At 48.2% G+C, this 13,885-nt stretch overlaps 1 protein-coding gene across 1 annotated transcript in view; it reads right to left on the reverse strand.

Annotated features, from left to right (window-relative positions):
• Nucleotides 1–65: 65 nt before the first annotated feature.
• The window catches only part of CELSR3 (cadherin EGF LAG seven-pass G-type receptor 3), an 84,389-nt gene continuing 70,569 nt past the window's right edge, over nucleotides 66–13,885 (reverse strand). The window contains exons 21-35 of the mRNA XM_060271027.1: nucleotides 13,316–13,502; nucleotides 12,954–13,121; nucleotides 12,196–12,322; nucleotides 11,639–11,845; nucleotides 11,134–11,308; nucleotides 10,440–10,552; nucleotides 9,494–9,573; nucleotides 8,931–9,057; nucleotides 7,381–7,494; nucleotides 6,846–6,982; nucleotides 5,934–6,040; nucleotides 4,889–5,062; nucleotides 4,029–4,229; nucleotides 916–2,020; nucleotides 66–449 (exon numbers count right to left, since the gene is read on the reverse strand). Coding sequence (XP_060127010.1) covers nucleotides 422–449; nucleotides 916–2,020; nucleotides 4,029–4,229; nucleotides 4,889–5,062; nucleotides 5,934–6,040; nucleotides 6,846–6,982; nucleotides 7,381–7,494; nucleotides 8,931–9,057; nucleotides 9,494–9,573; nucleotides 10,440–10,552; nucleotides 11,134–11,308; nucleotides 11,639–11,845; nucleotides 12,196–12,322; nucleotides 12,954–13,121; nucleotides 13,316–13,502 — 3,050 coding nt within the window. The 3' untranslated portion in view covers nucleotides 66–421. The remainder of the gene's footprint in view (nucleotides 450–915; nucleotides 2,021–4,028; nucleotides 4,230–4,888; nucleotides 5,063–5,933; nucleotides 6,041–6,845; nucleotides 6,983–7,380; nucleotides 7,495–8,930; nucleotides 9,058–9,493; nucleotides 9,574–10,439; nucleotides 10,553–11,133; nucleotides 11,309–11,638; nucleotides 11,846–12,195; nucleotides 12,323–12,953; nucleotides 13,122–13,315; nucleotides 13,503–13,885) is intronic.

A 13,885-nucleotide genomic window follows, 5' to 3' on the forward strand; every position in this document is an offset into this window, starting at 1 on the left:
CTGATTACAAAGTTACAAAAATGTATAAAAAACCCCCTTCCCGGACCCTCCCACCCTTTCACGGTTGCACAGAGTATAGAAATGTATCAGAAAGGAAGATTTCAATTGGTCTGGGTTGTTGTTTGTTTTTGTTTATATGATTTGCTCATGGTGTGTTAACTTCCCCACCTCATTCCCTCGGAACAGGGAGAGTGGCCAGTGTGGCACAGAGGTACCCCCCCCTTCAAAGACACCTTCCTTCCACAGCCAGGTCTTGCCTGACTCTCGGCCCACGAGTTCTCCACGTGGTTGATCTGGGCCCCCAGTCAGCCTCAGTCCTTCGGTGGTAGGTGCCCTGAGGGGTTCCCAATCCTCTGCTGGAAGTGCTTGGCCCCAGCAACCATTCCTGCTTCTTCCTTTGTTCTCACAGCAGCTGGACCCCTCAGGAATGACCTTCACTTCTTGTTATTCTTTGCAGGGGGATGGGAAGAAATGAAAGATATAATTAAGATGGACATTCCTTTCTTAAGTTGCCTAAAAACAGAACATCTCTGTTCAGAATGAACTGCGTATATGAGTTTGAGGAAATGTCCCCCCCCCTCCCCAGATTAGGCCAGCAATTCTGCACAATTTTCCAGCCAAAAGTTCTCCAGCGAGAATTTTCAGCTCAGTTCCTGCAATTGATGGGGCTTTTAGACCACCCTGAGTGGTGGTGAATCCCAAGCACCTAGTTCAGGACAAGAAAATCACAACCCTCCCTGACATGCGAATACCTTCTCCACCCCTGAATCAAGATTTTCTCTCGTTCAGCTGTTGTCTCTTCATTAAGGAGATCCACATTTCTAAATTCACCCACCTTACGGGATAGGTCACAGGCAACATGAATTGGACCAAGGAGGGGGGGGAAAATGCCCTCTCAGAAGGGAAGCCACTTACTCTGAGTCTGGCGAGAGCTCGGAAATACTGTGGGATGTTGCAGAGCGAGGTGGTGAAGGGCACAGCATGGAGGGTGTCGAGGATGTCTGGGCCACGGAAGGCGTGGGTGTGGTCTGTGGGCCTGAGGGAGTGCTGGATGATTGCACAGAGGACAGGACAGAGGAGTTAAAAGATGCTAGGATGGAAGAAAGGATATCTAATTGCTCTGTGGAGGGGTGACGGCTGGGGATGGCTTCTAGATTTTCTCTAGAAGGGAGCCTCCTGGAGAGGAGTTCAAGGTTTTCCCTGGAAGGCTGCTGTCTGGAAAGAGGCTCCAGATTTTCCCGAGAAGCCTGCCTGCCAGGCACTATGTCCAGATGCTCTCTGGAATTAGACCTCCTGGATAAAAAGTCCAGCTGCTCTCTCGACGTCTGCCTAGCTGTTGCCAGCTGCTCCCTCAGAGGCTGCTTCCTGGAAAGCAGATCCAGCTGTTCTCGAGAAGGGTCCGTTCGATCTCTCGAGGCTTGCCTGTTTGGCATAGTGTTTAGCCACTCCCTAGAGAACTCCCTGACTGGCCCCCCACAGTCTAGCGGTTCTCGTGACCCAAATCTACAGGGCAAAGTATCTAGATGGTCTCTAGATCCCTGCCTCCTGGGTAGGGTGTTCCCATGATCTCTTGGATCGTGTCCAGAAGCTGCTTCTGCTACATTTTCTTGAGACCCATGCCTGCTGGGTATGCTTGCGAGGTGCTCTCTGGACCCGTGGCAGCTGAGGATCGTGTCTAGGTGCTCCCTTGACCCAGGCCTGTTCAGGATGGTGTCCAAACGCTCTCGAGAGCCGTGCCTGCTGGCAACCGCTTCGAGGCACTCGCCGGAGGTATTGCGGCTCAGCTGTTCTCTGGACATCTGCCTCCTCATCAGCATGTCCAGCTGCTCCCGGGAAGAGTAGCGGCTCGCGGGCTGAGAGAGGCTGCCTGCCCCTGAATAGATCCTGCCGTAAGAAGCGGCGGGGACGGCCCGGTGGCCCAAGGTGGAGGTTTTGTACCAGGTAAGGTCATTGGCCATCCTGCCCATGGAGGGCAGGCCTTGCAAAGTCGGAGGGTACTGGAGCCGATTCTTCAGGATACCTACACAATGTAAGCAAAGCAGAAGGTGAGAAGGATGAGCCTCTCTCCCAGGGCTCTCTCCGAGAGCTTTCCATTGGAAATGCCCATCCTAGCTATAGTCCTCTTACTTTGTCCTATTTCCCAATAGCAGGTCACCTTTGCATTTCTATTGATAGGAGAAAGCTTCCTGTCCCAATCAGCTTCTTATCCTACATTTACTATTTTCTGTCAATATCCCTCCTCACGTGTCTCTCTTTATGGCCTCTTCCTGCTGTTTCTGCTTACTTGAAGAATCACTTTATCCTTTGTATGTCCACTCAACTGCTTCAGTCTGCGGAACTAGCATTTTACAAGTGCTACACAATGTTGGGAGGATTCTATCCTTCATTATGGCAGAACCTGCACTCTGGGAATCCCTGTCCCATGGAGGCGCCTTTTCTGTATTTTTGGCATATGCCATTTATCTCAAGATCCTCTCCTATACTGACCGGTAGTAGCCCTCCCTGTTTGAGACAGGAGTTTCCCCCAGCCATTTCTGGAGATGCCAGAAATCTTTCTCATTCAAAGCATGTGTTCTAACACTGCACTATGCCCCTGACCTTCCCTGGACCCAAAGCTACCCAGCAAGCATCATGGATGAGTAGGGATTTGCTACCAGGCCATCTTAGAGGCCATGTAAGCCTGGGTCACTTCCAGCTTCTGAGACCCCTGGCCGTAATAAAGGCAGCGGCAATAAAATTATGACGCATGAAAACAAAACAAGGTGCTCTCCCCACAACCCCCCAGACAAAAGAAATAAAAGAAAAAGGAGTGAGACATAATCTGAATAGCCTTAACAAATTCTTTTCTAGCCTATTTCTGTGCAAATGCACTAATTACTGAGGGAAGTCCCGCTTTTGTGGATTTTTACAGATGATGATTAATTCAATTTATATACCACCCTTTATTCAAAGATCCCAGGGCAGTGTACAACATTAAAAACATAATTGACATAGCATAATAATAAAAGACAATGAAACAATCACTGGGGGGTGGGGGGGTGGGGAAATTCATAATAACAGCTCTAAGCTGAGTGAGTGTGACACAATTTGATCCACTACTCATAAAAGCAGCTGTGATGCTTATTAAAAGTGAAAAAAACCCAACAAGCACCTGAATGGGAAGCCCCCTTTGAGCTTGAGGCCTGGGCCACATGGCCCTCCCACATTGGCCCTGCTTGCTGTAACAGATTAGCCCCAGGATGGAAGATTTATTACACCCCGGATTAGAAAGAGTTAATCCACCTCCAATTTAACTGACAGCGCATCTTTAGGAGGCGGGAGGGTTTAAAAAGGAGGGAATAACTCTTTTGGCAGTTGGAAGAGGGTGGAGTGTGGAGTGTGGTGACGAAGAGGAAAGAAGAAGGGTGTGGGGCCAGGATAGTGGTGGTTTAGGTTAGGCTTAGGATAACTTGAAGTTAAAGTCTGACAGAGTTAATGTATAACTGTAACTAAGCTTGTAAATTTATGCATCGTTAAGAAAAGAAAAACCTATGTTCTCAAGTAAATAAAATTCATCTTCTTTTTGTGCCAAAGAGTATCGTCTTGGTTATTCCAGCAGTGTATTAAAACTCACAGAGGTGTAGACTCAGAAAAGGGCAAAACTTACCTAAGGAAAAGGGGATAGTTTGCGTCCTAGAGTCACACAGGAAGGGCAGTATGGTGAAAACCTAGAGTGCCACAAGTTTGCCAGGGTGATATGGCAGACTGATACAGTGGGGATCTGAGTTGAGGGAGTCCCTGTTCTGTAGGCAAGAGGTTGTTCATTCAAAATAGCCCTGAGTGTTCGTGAGATCAGGCCACGAAAGCTGGAATTAGTCTCTCTTTACTGAGAAGCCCAGAATTGAGGGGTTTATTTTAAGGCGTAAGGAATTGAGTGGGGATTGCTTTACCCCGGTACCCTTTCGTCTCATAATCTATTGGCAGCGTCAGCGAGGGGGTTCGTCGCACTTGCCACTACAAAGCACTGGCCACAGTTCAGTTTCTCTTACCTTTCCGCTGCCTCTGCGTCTGAGTGAGGGAATTCTCATCACCACTGGTCAAGGCCAAGTCCGGCTGGTTGTTGTTGGCAGCGTCCTTGCTGGCATCGAATCCAAGTTTCCGCTCAGAGCCCCATTTCTGGAGGGAGCAGGGGTGAACTTCACATTCACCCAGCGCTGGCCAATAGGACATCAGGTCATTGCCATCTACATCTAGAGGGAGGACATGGCTGGTATATTACCAGGTGGACAAAGTGCATCTCAGCAGACTAATGTGAGAATTCGCCAGGGTATTTGATTACGTGCTGCGAGGAAGAATTGGTTAAGTTTTTCATCCTTTGCAGTGGATGGTGAAAAACTACTAGCGATGTGGCACATTGCCAACTCCCCCCCTGCGTAGCACCCACTGCATGCTGCTCAACTCTAGGGGCAGAGAAATAACAAATGCCTGGACCACACCTGTACTGAAGGTAATATACAGACTATCAGGTAACGCCCCCCCCCCCCTTTGGGATGTTTGCAGAGATCTCAGAGTGCCTGCATGAGCTGGAAGAGATTATTGCAAGAAGACTAAGAGAGCAATTAAGTTTTTAGTTTAATTCACATGCACAATTATTTTTCTTCTTTGCAGTGAAATGCAGGCTCCTTAATCTTAAGAAAAGCTACCCACAGGCAAATCCTTGACTACTGGGCCATGTGGGCTGTGGATTATGGGAAATGGAGCCCGAGACCACAAGATCTACACTCCTGTCTTAAGATGTGCGTTCCATGTTTTGTAATGGGCCCTGACATGTTAGCATAGTGCATAGCTCAGAGCTTGTTGCCCAGCTTGGCCTGAGAGTCAAGGCGTTTCTCTGCCCAGCAGCACTTGCCTTTGGGTGTGGTGTTAGAAGGGTTGGTGAGGAGCCTCTCGCTGTGTGCTGCCCTTTTGAACTGGCGCTGGAACCTGCCGCGGAGATGCACATTTTCCTCGCTCTCTGACGATGGAATCGAGAGGCTGCGCTCCTCATCAAGCGAGAGATCGCTGTCCGAGTCAGAGTCTTGATCTGAGGGTAGATATGTAACAAATTGTAAAGAAGGTGGGGTTGAGGGAACAGCTTTTCAAGTGATGGCTAATAGCTTTCCAGTACATAAACTGCCCTCTCCTGAGCAAGCTGAAGTTATGAACTCTGCCAAACTGGAACAATGGGTCGGTCTAGCAGCACATACCATGTCACTGGTTCACAACCTCTAAAGGACAAAACATTAGAACAGTGGTTCCCAAACGTTTTGGGGCCACTGTCAGGGACTGGTTGGATGCAGAGGAATTGTGGGAAGAACCAGCTGAAGAACCCCGAAGGGAAGAAGGCTCAGAGCCCAGGGAGTGGTGGTGGGACAATGATGAGTGGTCAGAGGGAGAAGACTGGGAGCAGGTGTCGGAAGCTGAAGGGGCAACAGGGCTGTGTGAGCTGGGAGAGTCTGTGTCAGACAGCAGTCCAGAATCAGAGGCAGAAGCTGAAGCAGGAGAAGAGGGAAGCTAAAAGGCAGAGATGAGTCAGGCTGGTGAAGAGTCATCACAAGTGTCTCCCCCTCTTGCTGTGACAAGAACCCACCCCCTGGTCTCCCAGAACCAGAAGAGGCATGAAAAGATCAAAGGAGAAGTTAGTTTTGAACAGGCGCAGTCTCAGATTGCTTAGGAAAAACCCTGGAGGGGAGAGAACTTGCTAATTCTTCCCTTCCCTAGAAAAGTCTGCTCACTTAGTCACTTGCCCTTGTTGCAGGCCTGGTCAGTGCTCAGCATATACTGTATAAAGATGTGACAAGATGGCATACAGCATTGGAATATTTCTTTCTGATTTGGGATCTGGAGACACCCCTTCACCTTTCACAGCCACAGACCTCCCCATCAGAAGCATGCCTCCTGGATTTTGGCCTTACCTGGCCCTGCGTCACGATGAAACATTGCTATGTCAAGGTCTGTTGGACCAGCATGGTTGAGCAAGTTGTTATCCAGAGCAGAGCCTTGATGCGCCATCATGTTCTCTCTGAAACTCGCAAGAGAGAAATACTCAGAACTCTCGCCTGTCTCTTCAAGTGAGAGGTCAGAAATCAATGTTGGGAAGTGCTCAGTGGTAAAAAGGTTTGTTAGACAAGCCTAGTCCATGGACACCTATCATAGGGTGGAATTCAACATAGTGCTAAGGAGATTGTTCTGTCAAAGCAAGCATTTCTACATGCCTGATGGAACAATCTCCTTTCTCCTCGTCCCATGTGTTGTTCTGGGAGTTCTCTCAATGCTTCAGAGCAAATCCTTGTGTAGTAGGAAGGAAAATTGGGGAAAGCGCCGTTGGGCTAGTGGGAGTCCTTGCACTGGCTTCTGCTAGCAGAACTGATTAAGAATCATAGAACTGTAGAGTTGGAAGGGACCCCGAGGCTCATCTAGTCCAACCCCCTGCAATGCAGGAATTAGTTGAATCTGGCCCATAGTAAAAGTATAGTTCATGAGCTCTGTTGCTGGTTTTTATTATGATTATTATGATTATTTAGAGCCCTGTTCTTCTGGGAATCTCTGTCCTGCATCAAGAGAGAAATGTGGAGGTGAGTGGTGTCATGAGTGGAGGTGAGTGGTGAGTGGTGAAAGAGCCATTCCGATCTGCATTGTCATTCCATTTGCTTTCATAGCTAGCCTCGCAAGCAGAGGAACCACAATTAAGTCCCAGGGGATGCTTTGGTCTCCAGCGGAAAGCCTACCCTTCTCAGCATGCAAGTGCCTATAGCTGTATGTTCTCAAGTGGTGCTGGGGGTGGGCAGGACAGAGACTCATTCATCCCTGCTGCTGCTGCTGCTTACCTGAGGTAGCCCCGCTGGCTGGAATGGGTCCGAGCTGAGCGCACACTGCTGACAGAAGAGATGGTGGAGGCTCCCAGGGTGATACGGATGAGGCCGCTCTCCTCAAAGAGCGCTGTGTTGTTGTAGGCGTTGGGACCCTGGAGTGGGAGAGTGGGGGGGGGACACACACCACAGAGTAACCTCTCTAGCTAGGGAGATGTCCGAGGCGCTTCCATGCCCACCTGCCAAAACTGGCCTGCCCAAGAGTGGTTCAGTTCTGCATTTGACCCTCAGGCTGGAAAAAGGCTCCCCCTCCCCGGATACACTAAAAGGACTATTTCCTTTAGAAGTAATGAGGGCAGTAGGAAGAAGGCCTGAACCCCTTCAAGGATGCATGCCTGGGATAGGCCAGGTGACTACAAGGCAGTCCTCCTGCACCTTTTGATCAAAGTGTTAAGGTCTCCTCCGGAAGAGGACAGTATCCTAGGCTTTGGATGGAGCAAGTTATCCTCCCATCTCCCTTAACCCAACGAGTAAGATCAAACACAGCTCCCACCTGACCACTTCTGGTGGATTCCTCGCCCTGACCCTTCTTGCCAAGGCAGGCTAGTTTCCAGGCTTCCTGTACCTCCTTGTTCAGCACACAGAACAGAATCAGTACTGCCAAGCCCTGTTGGGGGAGGAGTGGATGGATAGGGAAGAGGGGCTGTTAATCTGAAACTTAGAAATCGGTGTTACGCTTTGTCAGGCCACTGGTATTCTGATTAGGAGCTGCTCTCCAGATTTCAGGCAGCTATACCTGGAGATGCCAGGGGCTGAAGATGAATCTTCCGTATGCAGCGCATATCCTCTGCCACTGGCCTATGCGTATTTACTGAATCTGAGCCGCAAATGCCATTTATGACCAGGAAAGGTGGACCAGGAAAGCAGGGTGCACACCATCCACTTGTCCTGTCTTGCATGGCATATGCCAATCCAAATTCTTCCTCCTTGTTACGGAACATGCACAAAACCACTACTACATAAATACTGAGTGTTAACATTCTAATTACCAGAATGACTACATTAGCTTTCCGCTAGAGGGAGCAATTGGTCTCTATGTGAGCTCAAGGATAGGAAAACTCTACATAGAAGCAGGCAAATATGAATCATCAGATACTCTAAACATAAACTGCAGGAAGCTGTGTGAGTATAGAGATCTAACAAGACTACAGCAAATCAGAAGTACTGAAATAAGCATACAGCCACCACCGGATATCTCAAAATGTCTGCAAAGTCACACAATATTTAATTCACCTTTAAGTAATATTTTGCAAGAATCTTAGCAAGTGAATTCTAGGGGGGTGGTAGACTCATTTCTGCTCCCTCTCTATATGTTTCATCCATTAATTCCTTGCTTCCTATTTAATTTTTTTTATGCAAATGCCTTCTGTAAAACCTTTATTGTATGTACTTGAAAATAGGGATGTGCAAATCTGGTCAATTTTGCATTCTCTGTTTTTGACACATACACACACACACACACCCGGTCTTAAATTCAGTTTGCCGCATTTTCAGTTTGCAATGTGTTTTAAGGAAAATTCCCTATGTGCATTTTGTACCATTTATTTTGATTGGAGAAATCCATGGCAAAATTTGGAAACAGCATGCATTGTTTTGGAAAATGTGAATTGGGTAGGTTCATATTAAAACACGAAATGTCTTGCTTCTGGACTGGGAGGGCCGCCATCATGATTTGGTATGTTAATCACCACACACTTGCTGGCTGATATCTTGACACTTACAAAGCATGTGCAATTTACAACAAATGTGCCGGTTGTGTTTGCAATTTATTTAGATCTGCACACCTTCAAACGCAATGTAATGGAGCAATCACACCAGATTGGCACATGTGACTTGATCCAGAGAAATTTGCAACCAGTTTTGCCAGTGAAGAAGGTGTAGACTTATGACTCCCAAACCACATGTGGTTCATTTGGGGGAACTGGTGAGAATGAGTTATGTTCTGCAGGATTGCTCCCACCAGAAGCCACTATCCTCTTTGTCTGCTCCACCATATCCTGATTCCTGATTCCTAACTATCTTTATCCTATCGCAGAGAGTTACCTGAAAGCTGCAGAGGACAGTGTAGAGGTAGTGGAAAGCCAGGACACTGTTGTTGACAGCCAAGAGGCCAAAGAGCCAAGCAGTGCTAATAACTAGAAGCAGAACGAAGGAGCTTCGCAGCGTCATACTGGAGAGAGAGAGAGAGATGGAGAGAAAGAGCCACCCAGAAGGACAGAGACAGAGGTTAGAATCTGTGGTTGAGCTGCAGGACAAGAGACACTAAACCCATTTCTACACAATCCAGCCACATCCATAAAATGCTCTGGGAACAGGCTCCCAAGAGGGCAACTCTTTACTACTGAGGGCGCAGGGTGTTTCCCTAACTCACAAAACAAGTGATAGCGGCCAATACTAGCTGAGTACTGACGAAACTCACCACTCCTGCCTCAAGCAATTTCAGTTGTGGAGGAGGCAGACAATCCAGATGACATTTAGAAGGAGAGCATCTCAAGGCAGAGTGACAGAAAAGTGGAAGGACACTTATGGGGAATGGAAAAGGGATGCTCTGGCACCATAGAGCATGTTTCTGCCTGAGCAGATCATTGTGATTAGTTAATACTCACAGAACCGATTTCTTCTTGGCTTCCTTCTGGCCTGGTGAGCACAGCATCTTTGCAACCAGCAGAAACATCACCCCATTCATCTGGAAGCAGACTGGCTAGTTAGGAACAGTCATGTTCAGGCACTCAAGGGGAAAGCTCTGTTGTGTTTTATATTCGTTGTCCATATCCCACCCTTCCTCACATCCATGATCCTGCTTGTCAACATTGCCCACACTGTCTTTGAGGATGTTGTATTTGGTGTGCATTGCACAGCTGGCTTCATTGGACTCTGAAAAAGAAAAGCTTTGTCTCCCCTCTTCCGACTCCTCTTCCGATTCATGGGACAGGGCAAAAGATGAGAAGATCACCAAGGATGGGGTCACAATGCTTAAAGGCTCACAAGCCCCCCCCCCCTAGAGTCATAAAGTGTGGAAAAGTACATGAAAGTTGAGCTGGATCAGGCCAGGAGCCCATCTGGTCCAGCATGCCCAAACAGATGCCCGCAAGAAACTTGCAAGAAGGATGGGCACCAGAGCACTCTCCCCTCCTGCTGTTTCCAGCAACTGGAATGCAGAAGCATATTGCTCCTTACTCTGGAGCAACAGCAACAGCATCTTGGCTGGTACCAGTGATAGCCTTATCCTCCATGAATCTGTCTAATCCTCTTTTAAAGCCATCCAAGTTGGTAGCCATTACTGCCTCCTGTGAGAGCCAATTTTATTCACTTGCATTATGTCACTTATTTCTAGAGACTGGACAGAAATGATAAAATGAGAATGAAGGGCCAAAATTGGGGGGAGGGGCAGGAGGGAGAGGAGAGAAAGGAAAAATAAGTGCAACACTAAACCTTAATGACAGGAAAAGGAAGCAGAGGTACAGCAGAATGGGGACCAAATATGCTGAAGAAGGAAAAGGAAAGGCTACAGCATCCTGGCAAAGAGACTGGACAAATGTGAGAAGTGCTTACCACAATGACAACAGCAATGGGCCCTGCAAAACTCCAGATCAGTTTATCATGGATGGAAATCCAGCAGAAATCTGGATTCCCAAAGCCCTCTGGATCTAAGCCAACAGATAACCCTGTCCAAAAGGAAGGAAGAAGGTCAGCTGAACAATGTATTATGTTCTACATTCCTAGTCAATATACTTTCCACATCCTTGTAGGTCAAGGCAAACCTGCTTCCTCTGTTCTCCTTTGATCTACTCAGCTTCTGATGCAATCATAAGCAGGAATGCTACAAATAGAACTCTCCGGTGGTCTTGCTTTTGAAAAGGCTTTTATACTCCAGGAGTCTCACTTCTATGACAAAGTTTGAGAGCCTCTGATCTGCGAGACTTGCTGCTGACTAGCCACACAAAAGAAGACCTGAAGTCTTGGCTCCCCAAAGACATAGGCTTATGACTGACACAAGCAGTTACTCGCAGCATTTCAGCTGAACAACGGCTGTGGGAACTGAGGCGATCCACACTGCAATGGCTGCAGCTTATGCATAACGTCTTGGTCACATGGCATTGCAGAAAAGGCAAAGTTTGAAGCTCTACTGTAGGTTTGTTCCAAACCAAGCACGTTATGCATGCCAATTGCCAGGATACATTTCTTTCTAGACGCAGACAGAGGGGGGGGGAGGAAATCCTCACTTCCTAAACACATCTGCACTTACCAGTGATGATGGCAGGGACGCCCCAGCCAATGGCGTAGTAGAACCTCATAGCTCCATAGTTGATGTTGCGGGCCTCCGTCTGCATGCGGTAGATGTGGAGGCCTTGCACAAAAAGCCAAGCAAAAGTCGAGAGGAAGAAGTAGTGCAGCAAGATGGCAATCACCGTGCAGAAGAACTGAAACAAGCAAGAGCAGCACAATTCAAAGACGTCCTCTAAAACAGCATGAGTAGTTTGCCCCTGATCTGAAACTAATATTTTGCAACATTTCCCTTAAGATCTCTATTGCTTCAGGAGCCCAAGACATTTTGTGGCCTGAGGCAAAGAGCAAGATGCCTCCTCCCACATCCCCTGTGCAGGAGCTGACAGGCTTGGCAGCTGAATCTTATTTCAGTACTGGCAATGGGACAGTCTTAGTTAGGGGGGTGCAGAGCGTGTGGCACACATAGCTCAAAGCCCCCAAACATACTGAGCCTAGGACTTGCCTCTTGCTCCTCCTCCTCTCACCTGGTTTTCAGTGCGGTTGATACCCAAGAGGAAGAGCAGCTCGGAGAAGAAGAGGGTGACCGAGATGTTGCAGTGGATGCCCCGCGTGTTGGACTTGAGACCTTTCAGGCATATCAGGAAGGAGAAGGCCAGCAGCAAGAACAGAAGGGAGAGGGACACCAAGGAATAGGTCACAATGGCCAAAGTCTCCAGGTCACCTTCCAGTTGCTGCAAGGAGAAACCAAAGGCAAAAGGAGAAGTCAGAGAGGAAGCACACAGTGACCTGATGGGCATGTTAACACTAAGCCATGGTTTATTAGGCATGGTTTACTAAATGCTGACAACACCCTTGTGGCTCCATGTTGTTTCCTTGCCAGCCACTCTTGGAAATTAGACCTCCCACTCATTCCCTGATTTATACGTTGCACATGAGTAAACAAACCTGGCTGTCTCTGACACATCTAGTTCGGTCTTTAGCGATTCCAAGGCCCACTGTTTTACTTTTTATCCCTGGCCTCTCTGATCACACCTCTCTTACTGCTTTCTAGGTCTTGCTGTGACCTTGTCATCAGAATTACCTCTCGGTGGGAGCTGTCCATCAGGACCCCGAAAGTGCCAAACTGGGAGCAATGACAGCGAACGTGCGTGGCGTTTCGATAAACAAGATCACAGTCCCGTGCTGTCCAGAAGCCTGTGGGCTCAATCCTGCAGTCACAAAGAAATCCAAAAAGAGAGGCCTCAAAGGAAAGAGTCTTCAAGGTGACATTTTCTTTTAGAGGCAGGCATGAGGATACTCACTGAGGATCTATGAATTATGCTTGAATTGTTGACCTTTTCGGGTCAGACTCAGGTCCATTGATTTTAATGCATTTTCTCATACTCATAACTAACAATAGCTATCACCCTATATCTTTAAGTTACTATGGAGGGTGCCTGTGAATGGAATTCAGCGTGGCATTAAGGTGAACAGTCCATCAATGCAAGGATTTCTTTTTGTGCCATGGAAACTACCCCCACCTCTTCCCTGCACACGTCCCCTAAATCTGTTCTAGGGATTCCCCTCAACGTTCTGGAGCAGATTTGGGGGTGGCGCAGGATACATGCAGGGGGAGGAACATCTAACTGTGAAAGCAGAAGTTGTTCCACATGTGCAATTATTTACTTGAAGACCATTCATTGTATTTATGCTTTGAATAATTTTTATGCCCCTCATGGAATCCATTGGGCAAAGGGTGGCTTAGAAGTGTTTCAAATGAACAGAATAATGTCAAGGGCCTCAAAGTAAAAAAGGAAGCGAAGGATGGCTCCCTGGGAAAGAGGCAGCAAAGCAACTTACTGGCTGGAGTGATTCCACTGGACACAGAGGGGCTTGCTGCGGTTGGCTGTCTCCAGCAGGCGGAATTCTAGCACTAGCGGGGTCGCCAAAGTGCTCTGGAGGAAAGTGTGGTTGCTGAAGACAGACACGCTCACTATGGGGGAGTTCATAACAGGGTTTTTGGGCAGCCTGCAAAGAACAAAGGCAGCTTGTTACTTGATGACACCTGGCAACACCACTGGGCCCAGACTGGTCCATGCAATGGGAGAGTGGGCTATTGCTGACCAATCCTCGACCAACTGTTTATGGTCCATTCAAGTAGGAGTCGTAGGTCTTGAGATGGTAGCAAAGAGCCCAGAAGAGGAGTAAGCAACGGGTGGTACCTGAGATTGCGCCGATCCACCTGGTAGCGGGCAGGAAGAAGTCCTCCTAGAGTACGGTAAATTATGAGGATCAGGATGGTTACAGCAGGCTCAGGTTCTGGCAGGGAGTGCTTGGGAGGGGAGGTTTCCACAGTGTCATTGGTTTCACTGTTTACCAGTGTCAGTGCTGCTGTGCTGGGAGCTGGAGCTGGGAAGGCAGAACAGGAAGGAACCGGTGGTATTTCTGCTGTGCACCATTTAGAGGCAGGACAGAAGAGGAGAGAGGTGCCTAGCATTGTGGTGGTATCATCTCTCAAGTTCTTATACTTTGACTGAGCTGAGCCCATTGAGCCCAAAGGGCCAATCCTTTGAAGCAGAAGGAAATTCCTCCCCCTTCGACACAGGGGTAGGTAACCTATTTGGCCCAGCAGGCCAGATATTTATCTCCCTCTAACCCCAGGAGTGAATTCTTGACAGATGGGCGAGATCACACACCTGTCAATCATCTGACACCATAGTGATACCAAGTGATTGACTGGTGGGTGGTCCTCACCACTTGTCAAAGTCAACCAGCAGGGTGGGCATGGGGTG

The sequence above is a fragment of the Zootoca vivipara genome, chromosome 2 (assembly GCF_963506605.1).
Source record: "Zootoca vivipara chromosome 2, rZooViv1.1, whole genome shotgun sequence".
NCBI lineage: Eukaryota > Metazoa > Chordata > Lepidosauria > Squamata > Lacertidae > Zootoca > Zootoca vivipara.